Source organism: Papio anubis, chromosome 16 (genome assembly GCF_008728515.1).
Source record: "Papio anubis isolate 15944 chromosome 16, Panubis1.0, whole genome shotgun sequence".
NCBI classification, from domain to species: domain Eukaryota; kingdom Metazoa; phylum Chordata; class Mammalia; order Primates; family Cercopithecidae; genus Papio; species Papio anubis.
In genome coordinates this window covers 88408104-88429273 of record NC_044991.1, presented here as the reverse complement: position 1 = coordinate 88429273, position 21170 = coordinate 88408104, and the positions used below count along the sequence as shown (strand labels likewise).

General features: G+C 52.3%; 1 protein-coding gene across 1 annotated transcript in view; it reads right to left on the bottom strand.

Annotated features, from left to right (window-relative positions):
* Window positions 1-11835, bottom strand: part of CDH4 (cadherin 4) — a 669406-nt gene extending 657571 nt beyond the window's left edge. Inside the window, exons 1-2 of the mRNA XM_021920848.2 lie at window positions 11700-11835; window positions 9292-9403 (exon numbers count right to left, since the gene is read on the bottom strand). Coding sequence (XP_021776540.1) covers window positions 9292-9403; window positions 11700-11756 — 169 coding nt within the window. The 5' untranslated portion in view covers window positions 11757-11835. The remainder of the gene's footprint in view (window positions 1-9291; window positions 9404-11699) is intronic.
* Between the last annotated feature and the right edge of the window lie 9335 nt (window positions 11836-21170).

Here is a 21170-nt window from a genome sequence, read left to right as displayed (position 1 = left end):
AGAAGGATGTAGAGAGAGGTGGACGTGACCAGTGACCCTCAATAACCCTGGAGGACGGCACAGAGATGCTTCGCGGCTGGCTCTGAAAACAGAGGAAGCGGCCAGGAGCCAAGGAGTGCAGAAGCCCAGAGAAATTGGGAGGCACAAGGACACGGATTCCCGCCTGGAGCCTCCAGAAGGAACCTGCCCTGCAGACACCTTGATTTCAGCACAGGGGCTGGAACTGGACTTCTGACCTTCAGAACCACAAGATAATAACTTTGTGTTGTTTAAGCTGCTACATTTGTGGGGATTTGTACTGCAATAAGAAAATAATACTATTTGTAATCTAAGTAAATTCCTCCTGGAAAAGGCAGTGTGGGAGATAAAAACATATAGACAAAGTCCCCTGCCCATACCGAGTGATCTGGGACGCGCCTTCTAACTACCTTAAGCTGCAGGTCTCACGAAAGCGTTAAATGAGAAGACACATTAGCACAAGGTAAGTTCCCCCAAACAGCAGCTCCTCCCCTCCTTCTCGGCCCCTGATGTGGGAGTTGCCAGGAAAATGGCCTCGGGGAGCACATACTGGGTCAAAGATAATTAAGTAGGGATTTTTGGTTTGGTTTGTACGGTGAAACCCCGTCTCTACTAAAAAATACAAAAAACTAGCCGGGCGAGGTGGCGGGCGCCTGTAGTCCCAGCTACTCGGGAGGCTAAGGCAGGAGAATGGTGTGAACCCGGGAGGCGGAGCTTGCTGTGAGCCGAGATCCGGCCACTGTACTCCAGCCTGGGTGACAGAGCGAGACTCCGTCTCAAAAAAAAAAAAAAAGAATTAAAAAAAAAAGAACCAAAAGCAGACACCAGCCAGAGACAATACCGGAGGCCACCAGGAGAGGGCAGCCCAGAGCCCGGGCAAAAAGGCACCAAAATTCTGAGCCTTTTGATGAAAAACAAAGGATTTTGCCAGCCCAGCTTGCAAGACACCACAGTCCCACTCTGGGGACTGAAGGAGCCGGCAAATGCCATGAGGTTTTACAAGAACACACTCGGGAGAACTTTATCACCCTTGACGGAAAGAAGCTTCATTCGGCTTATGGTATTTTTTATAGTGGAATTCACTTGGAGGAAAAATTGCTTCTTCAAAAAGTCAGAATAATAGGACTTTTTGAAAAGATGAATGCTTGCTTGCTCTCTCTCTCTCTCAGTTCATGATTAGTCCTGGCATCTACTTAACCCAGCTTTCAAAGAAAAAAGAAAGGAAGGAAAGGAGGAAGGGAGGGAGGGAGAGAGCAAGGGAGAGAGGGTGGAAAGAAGGAAGGAAGGAAAGAAGGAAGGAAGGGAGGGAGGGAGGGAGGGAGGGAGGGGGGAAAGGAGGGGAGGGGAGGGAGAGGAAAGGAGGGAGAGAGGGAGGGAAAGAGGAAGGAGGCAGGGAAGGTGGGAAAGAGGAAAAAGCCCTTTCCTTAATTTTAATCCACCTCCATTTGCAACATAAGAGAAGTCACAAAATTTCCACATTTTTAAATTAGTATAATGGAGCACACAATACAGGTACATACACACCAAATACTCTTCCTTTGAACTTCATTAGGAATTTCATTGTGATTATTTTTAACGCCGCAGGGTAGAATTAGAAAAATCACTACTTTCGAAACAAAGAACCCACAGGTCTTGGAAGCTTATACCAACCCAGTTGCCATGCAGTCCCAGAGTGGAAGTGACCCTGCGCACAGGAAGGTCACCCCTGGGGGCAAAGGGGTGCAAAGGGCCTTCACCGCAAGGGGGCTTGGCAGAAAAGGGGAACCCACGTAAACCTTGGAAAGCACCACATCTTCAGACTGTTTCAAGTTATAGCAAGCACCTTGCTCTCTCTAAGCTTAGAATACAAGATCTCTGCAGACACCCAGGACCCCGATATGGGCAGAAAGGCCACGGCAGCCTCAGGACCAGCTCTCACGGCATCTGCTCAAGAGAGGCTGTCAGGGAGCCCCGCCCCGGCTGGCCAGCTGCAAGGTTGTGGCACTTTCTCTCCATCTGTAACCGGCCTCACTAAGGCTCCCGGTGCCCCGTGTCACAATGTGAGTGTAGACAACGATGGATCCGTGCATAAACCCAGCTCAGATGGAATGTGCTCAGGGCTTCCAGGACCGGCCGGACTCTGCTCTCAGCTCCCTCTCTGCACGGCTTCCCCAGCGCTGGCGGAGTCTGAAATCCAAGTGAGAGCTCTGCTCTGGGACCGCTCGCTGCATGCTCCGAACTGAAAGCTCCCACTGGCATCGCAGAAGCCGCGGGCTCTTCTAATCCCAGGGCTGGTTTTGCAAACCCCCGGTGTCCGGAGTTTAGACCCACTTCAGTTGAGCCTTATACAGGAGCAACTGCAACCAAGCACTTCCCAACGCACTGGGGGCCTCTGTTTACTGCACATATCTGTGTGCCTGGTCACTGCTGGTTTTACGGCTGTGGCCCTGAACATCTGGGTCCGATCCTGTCTGCACGTGACAGCAGTGCTCTAAAACCATCTTCTTTAACATTAATTTGGAGATAGGAATGAGCTAAATGCCTAGGACTGCACAAAGAGGGAAAACAGAGCAAATCTCATACCCTTAGGCCAATCTCCAGAACTCACTGATCTTCAGTTACTGATCCATAAAATGGGAAGAATCTTACCTCCCTGGAAGGGCTTTTGTGAAGGTGAGAGGAGATACCATATGGCTTTTGTGAAGGTGAGAGGAGATACCATATACCAAGGGCCGGACAGAACATAATGTTATCATAACATTATAATTCTGCAAAGCCTCATGCTCCCTCATCTGAAGACTCATTAAAACACATATTTCTCAAATGCAAAACCGTAATCTTTAAGTCACAGCGTCAGTGAGTTCACACATCCTCATTTCTGTAGCTGGTGCGTGCACTGCCTTCTGCAACAAAAGGGAGTCTGCTCAGTGGCAGTGAGCATAGAGAAGCAGTGCTTAGGAAGCTTGCAGGGTGGGAATCCTGATCCACTTACTTAGGAATCAAGCGATCTGGGGCAGGTGTGGCCGCCTCCTTGAGCCTAGATTTCTCATGGGTAGCAGCAGGGCCACTGACCACAGCTCCCTCTTGAGATGAAAGGCAGCGCCGTGAGAAGCAGCTGCACACAGGGGCACGCGACTGTGCAGAGCCCAGCAGGGCGGCAGCATTCTGCCTTGCTTTGTTTCTAACCAGGGCTACCAGGACCCTCTCTCAGCGTGAGATTTGGCCTGCAGACGACGCACCATGCAACGCTTTCTGTGCTTTATTCCCGGGCCGGTCCTACCTTTTATCTGATAGCCACCACTTTCTAAGGACAGGATATACACTTCCCTTTCTGAACCTCTTAATCCTGGGACCAGGCAAAACTATAATAGGGAAAAGCTGCTGGAAACCTCAAACAATAACGGCCCCGTGAAAAGGTAAGGACCACCCCCAGAAACGGCCAAAGAGATCCCAAGGACTCCATCCTGGGCTCTGCGTGCCCATTTTCAGGGATCCCTGAAGAGACCACCCACGGAGGCAGTGGACGTCTGGGTGCTCAGAAAGAAGCAGCCTTCTAACTTCGACAGCAAGAAAGTGCGGGCAAGCCACCAATGGGGTCTGAGTCCCACTCAGCCTTCACATAACTCTGCTTATCTATAGAGACCAAGGTTCCCTAGAACCAGTGGACATTGTGACCAGAGGCAAAACCCCCAATACATAACTTCCTGGAAGAGGATCACTATGAGATCCAGCAACGAGTTTACATTCTCTGGTAGGGGTTCAGATAGTCCTGATTTAATATATCTAAGGGTTCTTTCATCTCCTGGCCATAAGACAGTCTGGAGTAGTGACTGTTCGTTTATTCAACAGTTACCAAGTATTCATGACATGCTCTCTGCAATCCAGTGTGCTAGGTGCAGACGCCAATTCACAAAGGAGCAGAGGAGGGCCTTTAAAGCAAGAGCAAGTGGCCAAGGTCCAAGGAACACAGGAGGGTAGAGGGAGCCTAAAAACCCAGGCTCAGGACAGAGGTTGACTTTGGTAGTGTGCACAGCTTTCCCTACGTCAGGGAATGCACTTGGCTGCATGTGACAACAAAACCAAGTATGGTGTTTTGATCTTATTTTTCTCACCACTCAGGAGACAGTGAGTCCAGGGCTCTGCCATTGTTCGAGGATGACTTCTGGGAACCAATCTGTGTTCCACCATCCTCATAGTCACAAAATGGCTGCTTTACCTCAGCCATCACATCTGAGTTCCAGATAGGAAGAAGAAGTAAGAGCAAAGGGCAGAAGGCTGGCCAGCTCAGTTTGTTCCTTGTTACCAAGAATAAAAACAGCTTTCCCCAAAGTCTAACCTAATAGACTAACCTAATTAGATACCAGTGACCAGAAAGAAGCCACATTGTCACCTTGGTGTAATGAGTCTAGAGGTGTATTAAACAGGGCACACTGTCAGCCAATGGACTAGCACAGATGAGGTTTGTTGGCAAGGGAGAGAGAGAGAGAATCAATCCTGGACAGGCAACTTCCAATGTCTAGTAATTCTAGGCATACATGGTTGGCTTATCATTAGTACCACTTATTTGAATATTCATAGCAGCTCCCTCTCTGCTGTGAGTTAACCAAAGCAACTCAGAAACAGGAACAGTGTCAGTATTTTCTGATTCATTCATTACTTCATTTGACTAATACTGACTGCACAGCCACCATGGATATCCAGCATTAGGCCAGCGCTGGATATCCAGTACACAGGAAGACGGGCTGACATTCTTGCTGTGTATCTAGCATGCCTCTGCCCTGGAAGAGTTGCCTATCTATGCAGAGGTGGTTCAAACCAAACTGCATGGGCAAAGAGCCTATCTTCGACCTACTTGTAAAGACAAGATCATAGTACTTCTGGCCATGCAGTGTGGCAGAAATGGCAGATTCTTAGATACGGATTCCAGACACCCGCATCTGATCTCTCTTCAACCATGCCTCTGTCTGAACGCCTTTGTATGCAAATGAGTCGTTCACTCATTCAGCAATTCATTGTCTGTCGACTCTGCTTCCGGTATAGTGCTGGGCACTGGGGAAGGTCTACTCAGCATCCATCCCTCCTTCTTCCTTCCCAGAACAAAGCCCCAGTTCTGTTCTGAGATGAGCAATTTGGACACCTACCACGTGATAGATTCTAATGGATCTAAGACACACATGACAATGCACTTCTCTGCATTCCCAGAGCTCCACCCCCATCAGTTCAGCTAGGAGTGGCCTGTGACCTAGTCAATGACAACTTCTGCAGGGATTCTCAGAAAGTGTTTGTTTTCCTGGTACAGGGAAGAAATGCAGATGGTGCTACTATCTGCACCTTCTTCTGCTCTGAACTCAGAAGCAACGACTGGAACCACGGCAGCCAGTTTGCAGGGACGAGGCACTAAATGACACACTGAAGATGGCAGAATGGGAGAAGAGGATTAGGCAGGCACATGACCGTGTCCCTTGTCTGCTGCTCCAGCATGTGGCCACCTATGTCTGCACTCACAGTTATGTAAGAAAAATTCACCCCCATTTATTTGAGATTATGTGAATTGGGTTTTATTCTGTTAGCCAAGAACATCCTGAAATGATATAAATAGAAAACAAGAATGACAGAGCTCTGGCTGGGGGCGGTGGCTCACGCCTGTAATCCCAGCACTTTGGGAGGCCAAGGCAGGCAGATCACGAGGTCAGGAGATGGAGACCACCTTGGCTAACACGTGAAACCCCGTGTCTACTAAAAATACAAAAAAAATTAGCCGGGCGTGGTGGCAGGTGCCTGTACTCTCAGCTACTCCGGAGGCTGAGGCAGGAGAATGGCATGAACCTGGGAGGCGGAGCTTGCAGTGAGCTGAGATCGCGCCACTGCACTCCAGCCTGGGCGACAGAGCGAGACTCTGTCTCCAAAAAAAAAGAATGGCAGAGCTCTTCCCCTCAGAAACCTGAGAGTTTAAGTAAGAGAGATGAATGGCCAGATAATGTAAGCTCTCCAATATAGAGGTAGAGGGTGGTAGAGGGTATACAAGATGGTCCCTCTCCAATAAGGTGGTAGAGGGTGCACAAGATGGTCCTAAACGAATTGAGAAATGGGGAGAGGCAAGGCTTTGCTGAGGACATCATGTTAAGTCATTAGAAACAAGCTCCTCTTTCTATACTCTGTACGTGGTGTACCCATGTTAATATACTTTACTCTATACATAGTGTACCCACATTAATCTGATGATGCCAGGCTCCACCCCATCCCCAGTGAACAATGTTTCCACTCACCTGTTCCCGCTTCGTTCCAGGATGGAGGGGAGATACGACCCGGAGTCCTCAGTTCCCACTATGCTACCTAGGACTCTCCCGCCTGTCCGAGTTTTCTGCTATGAATCGGGTCTGGGTGTGCCCAGACTCCGCCCACCACGCGGGAGAGCAATGCAGGTCACGGTACCGGGCTGCAGCTTCCGGGCGGGCTGGCCATTAATTATTAACAAAGCAGAGAAAAAGACACCAGCTTAGCCATCACCCCAGACTAAACTACGGTTTAGAGAACACTGCATTTTAGCCTAAGGCAAACGGCTTCACTGTCCTATTTTAGATATGACCATGCATCAGTGATCAGGGCCATAAGTGAATTATCCTAAAAGCAAAACTGTAACGTAAGAGTATATGCAATTGCATGCAAACACTCTCCAGAAAAAGCACAGACGGGACACAGGAGTGGCGTCTAGGAAGGCTCCCAACAGCAGCTAAGTCCTGCATTTCCATACTTCGCGGCTCCGCTTCTCAGAAGGTTCGTAATACATAGTATTTGCTACCCTATTGGGGAAAACTATTTTAAGCCTAATTAGCATGAAATTTTTAGAATGCAAATGCTTTTCATTTAGACATAAAACAAAATGCCACGACATTTCTTCCATCCATTTATCATAAACAAGTTAATTACTGTGTAACAAATCGCTCCTGCTGGAATCTGTATGTTTGGGGCTGCTGTGAGCTGACTCAGGCAAAGGGAAGGAGCCATGGAGCGGCCGCTAATAGCTCATGGCCTACTCAGAGGAACACGGCCACTCTGTGAAGCTTCACTCGTCAAATTAAGGTTAAGCTCTCTCCGCTGGAATAACTCAATTATAAGTAGTCATTATCTGTTTAACTTGATTCCTACCAGAATAACAGAAACACCACGCTTCCCGTCTCCTCTTCACACAGGCCTCCTCACCATGGTCTTGTAGTTTCAAAGTACTCTGCGTACAGAGAGAAATGTCACTGTGCCCTGGTTTCAGGGCCTGTCAGCCTTAGCTCTTGCCTCCATATGTGCAAAATTATTTGTCAGATATAAAACATCTCTTTCTTCCTGAGACTCTACACCTTCAGAAGAATGAGTGGAGGAAAACAGTGAGAAGGGAACCCACACAGGCGCAGGAGAAGCAATGCGACTACAGCCCCTAGAGGAGGGGCAGAGAGGACCCAGCAGGCCCAGGTGCTCGGGAGATTCTCTGCAATTCTTCCCTGAACCAGCCCTGGGCTGGGCTGCACACGTAAGTCAATGGGCGCTTGGAAAATGAGTCCACACAATGTCTGAGCTGGTCCAGATTCACCCAGGGTCATGTGACTCTTGACTCCCCCACGAGGAGAACACCACCTGGCCGCAGGGGCGGGGCCGACACACGGCCAGTGATCTAGGCTCTCCCACCACACCAATCAGGAGCACAGTGCAGTTTGGCCTGGACCACTGGGAGTGGAGATCCCCACACAACACACCATGAAAGGGAAGAGATGCTCGTGTGAAATCTCACGTCGTGTTGTAGGAAGTACGAGAATTTGTCATTCTCTTCTGTAGTAAGCAGTATTTATTAATAAAAAGAGAGGCATTTTTCTTAAGTGCCTGAGTAAAATTGGATACTCCAGGGTCTTAACATATTTGGCCACATAATCAGAGAGCTTAAGGATGCCAGTTTCAGCACAGCAGGACATGCACACAGCAGACTGCAGTCAGCGCCCCACGAGTTATAAGGGACTGTACAATGCACTGAGAGTGAAGGATCCTCCCCAGGCCTTCTCTAGGGGTTCACTGAGATTCTCAGTAAAGCAAACGATCCTGAAAATGGCCTACCCATTCCAACTCCGAAGTGACAAAAACAGCGCAATGAACAGAGCAGCTCTTGAAAACTCTTTACTATGTACGCCCTCTTAGATTGCACATCCATTCTGCTCCTAGGCCAACTGCCTAGAGATTTTTTATTTTTTTGATGATTAATGAGTCAATAGTATCACAGTTTAGATAACAAAAATAAGTCAGAGAACTTGGATTGGGTGCAAAATAAAAATCCTATCCACATAACCAGGAAACAACGAGGCACTCCAACAAGTTCTGTCTTGAAGGGCGAGGATCTGAAAAATCACTATAAGCGTGAGCGAGTTCACGCACACGCATGCACACAAACACACACACAGGAACCACTGTCAGTTCTGCAGGGAAAAGTTTACCTTCTCTGGGACACAAAACCGGTAGGGCAGTCAACAGTCCCGAATGCGGAAACTTAGCTTCGATCCTTTATCCAACATTCTTTTCCTCTATCGCTTTGAAACCAACTCAAAGGCTGCCACTTCCAGGAAACTGATGCAGAGAAGAAAGGCTCACAGCCAAGGTGCTCACGGCAGAACTCTGCAACCTCCGGGAAGGAAGAACTGATTTATGTTCCCTCCCATGCAAATATAAAGTTTAATTAGTTTGTCTTGAAAGGGAAACAGACCAATAAGCAGGATGATCTACTGTCATCTGAGTTTTGAAGCTGTCTCTGACTTTCCCATCACAAGTGTGGATATAATCCTGCAATTACGATAAAGCTAATTGGTAGTTCCCTCCTGCATGTGTGTTTTCGTGTTGTCAGTGGGGCAGTAATGAAAATGAATGCCACATTTGTGAACAGACCGTCTGTGGGCTTATTTACCGCATTTCCAACAACATCGTCTGCTTTATCATACATTTCAAAGCAGGGATAATTTAAGTCTCCAGAACTTCATACATAAAAATACTTGGTAAGAAAGTCTCTCTGCACACTATTTGGGTGATGTTACATCCGAATTACAGTTTGTTGCCCAGGAAATGATTCACTTCACTCAAAAATGACAGGGATTCTGAATCATTCACCTGTTATGCAAACGCCTTTCAGGTCAACCAATTTACACCTCCTGCACTTCACCGCCATCGTTTAGCACAAAGACGAGGCAAGCCTTGCCTCTTCCGTCTACAAGTTTCCCCAAGGAAAAGCATGGCAGCAATTCACTCCCACCCCTCCACGCCCCACCCTACCTTGAAGTAGCTTCTCCCCTTCTAGAATATTTTGGGAGATTAATGCCGTGTAGTCGTCTTCAGAGAACCCAGCCTTGCAGGTCTCTCTGGTTGTAAGATCCTCATTATGGGCCTGGGAACACAAAGGGGAGAGGGCAAAACAATAATAAGTTCACTGAAATTTAATCCAACCGACATTTATCCAGGGTCTGCTGTGCAAAAGGTCTCTGGCTAAGAGAGAAAGGCTGGCAGGCCACGGTCTCCACCCAGATGCCATATCCCCGTGTCTGCTCCTCTGCTCTCTGGGGACTTTAGGGAGCGCTCTAGAGGCTGTAGACCCCGAGCATCCTTCCCCAGCCCCACACACAGCAGGTGAGCTGTAGGGAATAAAGGACGGCCTGATGGCGAAGCCAGGCCGGCCAGGGCCTCATTTGCAGAGGAGATGCCTGAGGAATGTCCAAAAGGCAGAGAAAGAAGACTTCAGTCGCTGCTCCCAAAGCCACTAAGGGAAGGGAGGCCAAAGTGTGGGCGGCTCTGCAGACCATTCGCGTTGGGCCCAACGCTCCGCGCTCTTGGTAAGGCGGAGGCGGCAGCTTCTTGTCTCCTCTTCGGGTCACCGGGAGGGAGGAGAAAGAGGAGAGCAAGAAAGAAGATTCTCTAGGACTAGGTCCAGAGTGGGGCGGAGAAGGCAGCTCTGCGGGAGGCTGCCGGTGGCTGGGGTGGAGAAGGCGGTGGAGGCGCTTCCACCTTCTAGTCTTCAGCCCGCATTTTTACCCTCGGAGCCCCCATCTCCAGCCCAGGCAGGGAGACAGCTCCCCTGACTGACCGGAAAGGGGGTCTCCTCCTGTCCTCCGGAGCTCGCTCGCCTTTCCTGCTCAGTGGGGAAGTCTAGAGCCCGTGGCACAAGGCCAGGGAAGGATGGGGTGGGCGACAGGGCCATCTCCCAAGCTTCTAGGAGGGGGCGTGACAGGCAGGAGGAGGTGGTGGAGGGAGAGGCAGTGTGTGCAAGCGGGAAGCCAGCCCCGCTGCAGGAGCAGCAGCAGGAGCAGGAGCAGGAGCAGGAGCAGGAGCACAGCGGTGCTCGGCTCCCCGGCGAGCGCAGGAAGCCCCGGGCGCAGCCCGCACCTGGCAGTGGCGCCTCCCGCCCGCCGCCTCCTCCAGCCCTGCGTGCTGCTGTCGCCCGCCCATGCTTTGGCTCCTGAGGCCGCCCCCAGCCCGGAGCTCCAGGATTCCAGACGCCCACCCCGAGGAGGGCACCCCTCTGCCCCCAGCACCGAGGGAGGAGAGCTGGACGCAGGCTCATTCCTTAGGAAAAGCTCTAAACCGCGGCTTTCCTTATCGGCCACGAAGCTCCAGATCGCACCCGCAGCCCGGTGGGAGGCTCAACTCGTCCAGGAAAGTTTCGACCGGCCCGGAGCGTGTGCCCAGCGCACCCCGCAGCGCCCCGCGGCCTCGGAGCGGGCCTCCCGCCGCTGGCACTTGTTTATTTCCGAGGTTGCAACAGCGCTGCCCGGGAGCAGGCAGCGAGGCCGATCGGCCACGAGAGGGGGTTCCTGCAACTCCCGCCGCCCCTCCGCCTCCGCCCAGGGGCGCCCCCGGAGCCGCCGCGCACTCTGGCCCCCGCGGGCCGCGCACCTCGCCAGGCGCAGAGCAAAGCCAGCGATTCGGTCCGCGGGGCTCTGCAGAGGAAGCGGGAGACCCGCTCGCCCTCCCAGGGCGCCCTCCCGCGCCGCGCCCGCCTGGCGTCCGGCTTCCCGGCCCAAGCCCGGACCCGCTCCCAGCCCCCGGGGCCCCGCCGGACACGCGGGCTCCAGCCCCGCCGGGGGCTGAGGGGTGAGAGTGCCCCGCAGTCCTACCCCGCCGTCCACCCGCAGCGCCAGTCCCGCCGGCACCCAAAAAACTGAGCGGCGCTGCGCGGCGGACCCCCAGGCCTTGGGCAGGAGAGGTCGGGCAGGCGCCCCGCACTCCCGGATCCCCGGCCTGCAGCCGCCGGGCGCCTCACGCCTTCAGCCACGGCCGGGGCTGGGCTCGGCAACTCCCGCGGCGCGCGGCTCCCGGGCGATGGAGGGCGCGCCGGCTCCGCCAGTGGGAAGCCTGCCCCGTGCAGGCAAGCCGAGCTCCGGGCAGCGGCTACGGGCTTTGGGCGGCCCAGGGAGGCTCGGCGGGTCCGGTGCAGGCGGAGCTCCCCGGGTCCTCCACCGAGCCTCACTCCCACCCCGCTCCGCCACTCCCCGCTGCCCAGGCGGCTTCCCGCTCCTGCCGACCGCAGGCAGCTTCGCGGAGCTCGGGCGCCGGGCTGGATGCAGCGGGGAGCGCGGCGGGGGAGCCCGGGAGAGCCTCGCCGGGTGTGTGCGCGCCCCGCGGGCTCCAGGGACGACCTCGCGCTGCCCGGGGCTTCCGAAAGGCAGGGGCGGGAGGCGGCAACTTACCCGGAGCGCCCCGGAGAGTGAGAGCAGCAGGAGGAGCACGCCGGCGCCCGCGGTCATCTTCCCCGCCGCCCGCCCGGTGCCCGGCACCGGGAGCCCGCTCCCTTCTGCCGCCACCGCCGCCGCCGAGACCACCGCCGCCGCTCCCCCGCGCCCGCCCGGAGCCTCCAGCCCCGCTGCGCCCGCCTTGCTTGCCGCCCCGGCTCCGGGAGCCAGGCCAAGTCCGGCCGGCGGCGCGTTCCCTCAGGCCGGTGCGTCCGCCGGCCTCGCAGCCGCCCGCGCCTCTGTTCCGCGCGCTCCGAGCTGCAGGTGAATCCGCGGCCGCCCCGCCGAGGCCCCGCCCCGCCGCCCGGCCCCTGCGCTCGCTCTGCCGACGCGGGCCTTAAAGGCGCAGCGCCCGCGCGCGCCCCCCGCGCCGCAGCAGCCCAGCCCAGCCCCGGCCCCCCTGGATGTCTGGAGCCGGGTTGCGGCCGAAGAGGCCAGGGACGCTCGGTCTCCAGGGGAAAAAAGCGAGGGTGTGGAGACTAAAGACAGCGCTGGGGTTTCCGTCCCCACACCCGGGCACCCCTTCTGGATGGGGCGTTCCCGCGGTGGTCTTAGTCCGACTTCCCGCCCGGGCCCGCGGTGGTAGTGGACACTTCCATTCTGTCCTTTATTTTTCAAGTGTCTCCTTGCTGACCCCTGACCCAGGCCTACCTCGTCTGTTTCCAGCTAGAGCAGATGAGCAGACGGCCAGGCTGAGATTTCAGCCCGCCGGGCTTTGCACACCCTCCGCCTCCTAGGAAAACTCAGAGCCTCTGCCGGGGCTAGGGATGTGCCCTAAGGATTGGGGACGGTACTAATTCCCGTGTGTGCATCAAAACACACGGTTAGGCCTCAGAAGCCAAGAAATAAATTAGAAGCTCCAAGAAAGAAAGAAGTGCCTAGACAGGAGCTGACAGGCTGGGCCGGCTCCAGCTCCCTTTGCTCTGCACCGGTGATTGCTGAACTGGGGGGCACTTCTTTAAGGGTCATCAGGTAAAATATATGTACAGTTTGGACAGTGAGTAAATGTTTCTGCACTTTTCCTTTTGGCTTGGAGATTTAAAGAAATGCAGTTTTGTTTGTTCAGATGCATCCAATTTTCTTTGGGTTTTCAGGCACTCTATGTCCAGAATACATTAGTTCTGGTTTAAGAAATAGGTTGTAAAGGAGAGGGTGGAAGATTGTTGAGCTCCAAGATCAGAGTCCACTTAGGCAAGCCAGTAGAGAAAGCTACAGAGCAGCCGCTCCCCTCTTTCCCTCCCAGAACCCCCACCCTTGGGGGCAGGGTGGTCTCCTGGTTAGAGCTCCGCCTTACACTTAAGGAAACCAGATTTTAGATAACCCCAGAGGACCAGGGTAAGCACTACATCCAAGAGCACAAGGCGAGATTTTGTTTTGCAACTGTAACTATGGAACTAGTCAGGAGACACAAAATTTGCCCCAGCCTGGACTCCTATCAGTTACGGCCTTGTCCCACTCCCCGCCTTGCCGAAGAAGGAAAGATTACCAGTTGACATGGCTGGATGTTTAGACTCACTCGGAGGTCTTGCACAGCGAGGTTTCATGAACAAACCCATCCAAAATCCTCATGGACAGAGAATTCCATTCCTTGGCCATGTGCCTGTCCCTTTGGAGGACGCCCCCTCTGCTTTCCTCCTTATTCAAGGTGCTTCACCACTGTTCAAGTGACATCAGAAGCTGTCCAAGACTGCTTTAGACACCAAGACAGCTCTCTTGTCTTGTGTCCCTGGTCTATTTTCTTAAAATATCCGTCGCTGGGGATACACCTTTGTCTGCAGAAGGCCTAAGCATTATGCGAGCTCTTTCTTTGGAGAGGCATCACAGAGGCCCGCATTTGCTCCAGTGTGCTCTGTGGAACTGTGGAAGCACTGAGGAGTGCACCAATTTGAAAAACAAAAGGTGTGACTGCGTGGCAGGGAGACTGGGGTCCGGGAGCAGGTGAGTCCTGAACTCCAAACACTGGGTTAAGCACATCTCCCTCTACTACTGAATGAATCTTGAGTCTGCTGCAGCGTGATTTCCAGAAAGGGTAGAGCTTGACAATAGCCAGCCCTTACAAAGTGCTAGCTATGTGCCAGGTACACATGTAGGAGCTTTATGTAAAGTTGCTCTTGGAGTCCTCCTAACTCCACATACAGTCAGGAAGAGGAAGGTGCAGAGGGCAGGCACGGGGGAAGTTGCAGTGCCAGCATTCTCTCCCAGAGCTGGGACCCGGGCGCACGCAGCATGGCCCCAGCTTTGTTCAAAGAAACCTTCTTACACAGCTGTAATGTCTTATGGAACTCGAGTTTTCAGAAATACATGGTTTCAGAAACACTGCAGTAACTGATAGAAGTCCAGTAGAGAGCATTGGTTTATCAGACTTACTCTGAATGCAGCAGCAAAGATTGCTGAGACAGAAAGGGAGAATATGGCCTAAAATACAAAGCAGTGGCTCCAAAGCACGGTCTTCAGCCTGTCACTCTGAGTGTGGTCCCCAGACCAGCAGCATCAAGAACCCCCAGGAGCCTGTTAAAAATGCAGAAACTCAGACCTTACCCCAGACCTGCTACACTGATTCTCAATGTTGACGGGATTCCCTGCCTCGCCCACCTCTGGTCTGCAATCATCTGCATCAAAATCATAGAGAAACTCATGAAAAATGCAGATTCCTAGGCTCCACCTGAAATCCACAGACTTGGAGCTTTGGGGAGTGGGGCCTGGAAGCTGACCTTGTAACAATCTGTCCAGTCCATGCTCATGCCACTAGCATTTGAGAATCATGGCCTGTCCCACAGACAGTACGTCCCAGGTAACAGAACAGCAGCTGGAAGCATCAGAAAAACGCTCTCTCCTATGCCCCACCCTGGATTTCCAGAACCTGGACCTTCAGGGGTGGAGCCTGGGCCTCTGCCCGGGGTAGCTGGAGAAACCCTGGCACAGTGTTTGGCACATTGGCCAGTGGGGCTCTGACCTGCCATTGCTCCACCCAATGTGGGGAGGACCACAGCTGGCCTGGAGGAGGAGCTGGTCTCTCTGCACTTTGGATAAAAAGCCCCAGAAAAATGTGTGCATTTGTTTCTAAGAGAAATTAAGAGAATGCATTTGGGAAGTAGTGTATAAGTGACTGTTTGCTCTCAACACCTGTAAACTGTTGACTGTAATTGGACTACAGATGTTTGCTAAGCTTGATAGACTTCTCTGTCTCCCTCTTGTTGAGGTGAGTCTGGGAAGGGGTTCATCTTTAGAAGCAAAAACCAAATGCTTGTATCAGGGCCACATTTCCCTATTTTCTTTGGATGTTAATTTGTTTCCTTCCCTATTGATAGTTATTATTTTAGACACTTCAATGTTAGACAAAAAGGCTATTTTGTACAGAAAGCAGTGAGATGTTGGCAAAAGGTGTGTTCATAGAATAAAACATTGTCTTTGTGGGCGATTGAAGATATTGGAGGCACTATGGAAATGAATGAAATCAGCCTGCTACCCAGCTCAAGAAAAGTCCATGCATGCAATAGAGAAGAGTGATCTTAAAGCAAAAAGCAAAGGAGAGAGATTGAGAGGGGCGAGCAGGCAGCAGAGAGACCAGTACAAATCGCTCTCTGCCTTCCATTCCAATAACGCTCACCCACCGCGGTGCAGCTACACTGGGAATAAAGAAAGGAATAGAGTTATTGTTTTAGGTTTTTCAAAATCTATCTTTCTCCGTGAACAGGGATCCCTGTGTACTGTGTGGCAGGTACTGTGTCGAAGGTTTTCAGTCATGGTCCCATGCGATCCTCACATAAGATGGAAGTGGTGATGCCCCTGGTCCACAGACAGAGGACAGAGTTGGGTATGTGAGTAGCCTGGCCTGGGTCACCTGCCAGCACGGGGTGGACTGAGATTCTACTCCAGGCAGTGTGACTTAGGACTTAGGGGCATGGCTGTGAGGCACATCCCTTGGTGTAGAAATCCCAGGGGGAAAGATGCAAATTTCCCCTTCCAACCTAGGGCTGTCTTCTTTCCTTTTCCAGTCTCATGCTCAGCCTGGCCCACTCGCCACTGGCAGAAGCCTGACCCTCTAGTCCACCCAGAAGCACATGCCCCCGTCCAGGCTCTGTGCTGTGCCTCTGCTGCTCCCTCCGGAGCTCCTCTCTCTCGGACCACTGAGTTGGCTTTAGCTGCCTCAGGGCTTGGTGCACACCTCTCTCTTCGCAGTGTGGTGGAGTTCCTTTCTGTGTGTCTGTCCCCTGGCCACTCCGAGAGCCTTGAGGGTGGGGAAACAGGATGTTCCCCTCTCCCCATGTGGCCCAGGCTCTAACCCTTGGGGTCCCCCAGGGGGTGGACCCATAAAGCAAGGATACCAACGATGACCCCCACCAGCTGCACTGTACCTGGGGTACTTCCTGCACTCCCCCATTATACAGAGGAAGACACTGAGGCATGAAAAGAGGGGAGGAGCTTGACCTGGAACCCAGGGCTGGCTGAGTTCAGACTTACAGCCTTCATCATGAGTGTGATCCAGAGAAGCACACCGTGTGCCCTGGGTTCTGAGGAAGAACCAGCTGAGGCTGCTTCTCCCACTCCCCTGGGACTTGGGGATCTTCGAATCTTTGGAAATTTCTATGGAGCAGGAGATGCAATTCACAAGGGGAAAAAAAATTCAGAACGAAACAGTCAAATCATGCAACGATCAAAGGTATCAGGTCTGCTGGAGAAAGGAGATGCGTCCCGGCAACAGAAGATGGGGAGGGGTCGTTTTGAGATCCCAGGGTATTCCATGGAATTGTTGTATTCCATGTTGTTGCTTTGCTTGTTTGTTTCTTGTCTGCTGTTAAAAAGGGGGCAACACCAGAGGTGGGAGCAGAGAGACACGTGTCACAGGGACGCCAACAACAGGGCCCTGGCTCCATCTCGCATCACGTCTGCCTCGTCGCTGGCTGGTTTATAGAAGCAGCTTGACAGAGGAGAAAGGAGGTCAGGGTAACCTCGGCTGGAGTGGGAGCCACTGACATGGGTGGACTAATAGTGTCAGCGTGAGACACAACGCACCTTGTTACACTCCCATGTCCCATGGGGGACGTGGGCCCTGGTTCCCTCAGCCTGGCCCTGTCCTCCGCACCTGCTCCCTGGGACCCCCCCATTGTGGGATGGGGCTGTGCCCTTCTTGTCTGGGACTTAATGCACTCACCTGCCATGTATCCCGGTACCATTTAGGTGGGGGCAGATAATTGAATGTTTCTCTTTTACTTTAATGTTTATCTTTTTTTCCTTTTGTGGTTGATTCTTCCCCCAAAGCATATCCCAAGTTCGTTCCCCCCAGCTGAAAACTGGAGCCCCATCATTGTTCACCTGGATCTCCACCAGTCTCCTCCTCACTAGGTTCTCCCTGCAAACCAGGCCCCAGAGGGACCCACTGAAGAGTGAATCAAGAGACTGTTACATCCCGGTCGTGGCTTAAAGCCCCCAGGGGCCCTCCTGTAGACACTCAATAATGGCCCACAGGTCCTAAACCCTCTGGCCCCTGCCCGAGTCCTCAGTCCCATCTCCCCACACCGCACTCCACTCCCACCCTCTGGCCTCTGGCTTCTCCCCAGCTGGTTCCTGCGTCTGGGCCTCTGAACTTGCTGTTTGGAACATTCGGCCCCAGATGCCCTGATGGCTGATGGCTGCTCAGGACACAGGCTTCTGCTCAGAGAGGCCTATGGGACACCCAGCAAGGCTGCTAGGTAGCCACAAGTGCTCACCTCTCTTTCTCTGGTTCTGAGCTTATTGAGTATTTCCAAAGGGCAGGGGTGCCCCTGCCTGCACAATGTTCCGTCCCTAGCCCCTGGGACAGCACCTGGCCTGCAGGGGCTCAGCAAATACCCAAATAGAGAAATCCAAATACATGACTGCAAAAGCTGCAAGAGGAAAGGAGTTTCCCAGGACTTGGCCTTGCAGGAGTGGGGAGCAGTCTCATGATGCTGCACCTGCCCAAGCTGCTGCCCACAAGGAAGTAGGAACAGAAAGGGTAGGGCTTGCAAGAATGGGTCCCTGTGCATGCACCGTCCACCTGGGATTCTAGAGGTGAGGGTCGAGGGAATGCAAGGAAGATGGTAAAAAACAATGTCCTAGGAGAGGAAATCAAATTAAATAGTAAAATAGATAACATTGGATTTAAAGGGAGGCAGAATATGGGGGAGATGCCAAAAGTAGGAGTCATAGGACAGTGGCCATAAAATACCAGACATCAAGGAGAGGGGAAGAAGGTGGAGAGTGGGTCTTCAGCGCTAACATATCTGCCTGGAGGGTGAAGCTGTCTGCTGGGTAATGAGAGCCTGGGGGAAACAGCTCTCACCTACAGAGGGGCTGGGTGGCTCCTTTTAAGTTACATTTCACCGGGTTTTGTTATCAAATTTTGGGATTACTGCTGATCACTTTCTGCAGAACACAAGTCCTAGGCTGTGAGAGGTGGCTGGGATCCCCAGCGAGTGGGATAGAAGTGCCCAGGCCACTGCCTTCTGCTCGGGTGGCTCATGGGGACTCGCCGCAGAGCATCTGTCCTCAGGAAGCAAACCTCCAGCAAGTCTCAGTGCTCCACTTTCTGGGTCTGCGGTTGGAGCTCTAATGGAGAGGAAACTGGAGAGGCCAATGGAAGACACCACCTTCTCAGACACACATGCCCCACTGGAGAGCCACTTCTTGGGAGAAGGGGAACTTTAGCTGACAGTGGGACCACCTGAAAAGTGCCTTAAAAATCTGATTGCAGGTCAGGAGATCGAGACCATCCTGGCTAACATGGTGAAACCCTGTCTCTACTAAAAAAATACAAAAAAAAAATTAGCTGGGCGCGGTGGCGGGCACCTGTAGTCCCAGCTACTAGGGAGGCTGAGGCAGGAGAATGGCGTGAACCCGGGAGGCGGAGCTTGTAGTGAGCCGAGATCGCGCCACTGCACTCCAGCCTGGGCGACAGAGCGAGACTCCGTCTCAAAAAAAAAAATAAAAAAAATCTGATTGCATGGACCCCTGCCGGGCTGTGTAGATTCAGGTTCAGCAAATATTGTCAGGGCCTGAGTGACACTATTCTTGACATATCCTCAGGTGACTCAGAATGCCCTTCAGTATTAAATCTTCTGGGGAAGGCACACAGTCACTTCCAAATGTTTCTGCTCCAACACCTTCTTGAGACCTAAGTTTTGATAGTTTTCCAGTAAGGGGCCACCTTGAGTTGGCACGTGAGTGCTTGATGTGATGGGGGAAGTGTGGCAGGGGTGCAGAGGAGGCTGGATGTCCCCTTCCCGGGGAAGGGGGCATGACAGCGGGAGTCTCAGGACAGCCAGGAGAGGCCTCCAAGTGATCAGACACCACATGGGAGGCAAAGAGGAGACACTAAGGAAGAAGGTGGGGTGATACTGACATGATCATCTGGGTAACTCAATGGGCAACTCAGCACTTAAGCCACAATGGGGGAAAGTAATCCCAGGAGCAAGATTCCTCCCAGAGGACTGGGTCCAGATGGCCAGCTACACACAGAAGAGGCCATGAGTGCAGACGGATTAGTGGTGTTGGGGTTGGGGCATCAGAGGATGGATTGGGAGGATGCAAGCTCCCTTCTCTGCCCCCAACAGCTGCAGAAGGAAGAGGCCCAAGGGACTGAGTGGAGGGACCCTGGCAGAAGGCCGAGATCTGCACACAGCCTTCAGCCGTGTCGCTTGGACACATTGTGCAAGAATGAAAAGCATCTCTGATATTCAGGCAACACTTTGCTGTCTCAAGACTGGTTTCTTCTGGAGAATTCCAGGACGAAGGAAAAAGAAGAGAGAAAACTGAATGGCTGATTGAGAAGGACCAGGGGTGTTCTCCAGAAACTATATGGGGTTCTCCCAGGACTGCAGAGGCCCAGCTCCATCAATCAAGGATGAAGAAGGCCCTTTTGGTCCAGTGGCAATCAGTGCCTTTGTTTAGCATACTTGGGTTCATGTGCATGGATAAGTGAGAACAGCACAGATGTCAGGCTCTGAGGAACTGAGCTCAGCCTAGTCCTATATGAAGGATTCGAAGTATCTTCTCCCATCCCTGCTGAATCCTCCAAATTCATTGATTAATTCAGGGCTCCAACTATGCACAGGGGCTATGATGCATTTCACAGAGGCAGCTGGGGATACAAGAGACACGGCTGTTGGCCCTTAGACCTCACAGCCCAGTGGGGAAGTTAGGCCTGGAACAAAGATGCTCAGGGAGGTATGAATCCTGGGGGTACCTCACACATTCACACCTAACATCTCAGCTCATCCTCCCGCTGCCAGAGTGGGACTTGCAATATCAGCCTCAATTTATAGGTGTGAAAACACAAACACTGTCGGTTCTGAGATTAGAAACAGGTGTCATCCTGGTCCCAGAACCCCAGCGTTCAGGGTTCTAGGGGCCACAGTGGATGATTCGTCTGCTGTTCCAGGTGGAAGCCACTGCTTCAGGCTGAGCCCTCTGCTTTCCTCCAAACTCCACAAAGTCTGCAGTCTGCTGTTCATAGAATACTACGAATAGTACATGCCCCTGCATCCTCTCCACTACCACTCTAAAAAATCTTAATGGACTTTATATTTCAGCGCAGTTTTAGGTTTACAAACAAACTCAGCAGAATGTATGGAGCCATTCCCAGACACCATTTCCCCTCCAGACACAGGTGCATGACTTTCTTGTTAACATTTTGCATTTGCTATCATTGACAAACAAGCATCGATACACCATCATTCACTGAGGCCCACACTTCACATTAGGGCTCACTTTTTTGTGTCATAGGATTGTATGGGTTTTGTGAAATTTATCCAGTAATACAATTTAATACAGAATAGCTTCACTGCCTTAAACATTCTCCAGCCTGGACAATGTAGTGAGACCTCATCTCTAAAAAAAATTTAAGAATTAGACAGGTGTGGTGGCATACACCTGTAGTTCAGCTACTTGGGAGGCTGAGGCAATAGGATCACTCGACCTGGGAGGTCAAGCCTGCAATGACCTAGCCTTGACTATGCCACTGCACTCTAGCCTGGGCAACAGAGCAAGACGCCGTCTCTAAAAAACAAAATAAAATAAAATAGAATACTCTGTGCTTCACTTATTCATTTCTTTCTCCCCCAAACCCCTGGCAAGCACTCTTCACTGTCTCCATAGCTTTGCCTTTTTCAGAATGTCATGGAGTTGGAATCACACAGCATGCAGCTGTTTCGGACTGGCTTCTTTCACTTAGCAACATGCATTTTGAGTTTCTTCTTTGTGTGTGCTTTCCTCCAAACTCCATGAAGTCTGCAGTCTGCTGTTCATATTTCTTGGCGCAACAGCTCATTTTTATCACTGAATAATACCCCACTGCATGGATGCCCCACGATTTGTTTACCCGTTCACCAGTTTAAGGACATACCCGTTCACTAGTTTAAGGACGTACCCGTTCACCAGTTTAAGGACGTACCTGTTCACCAGTTTAAGGAC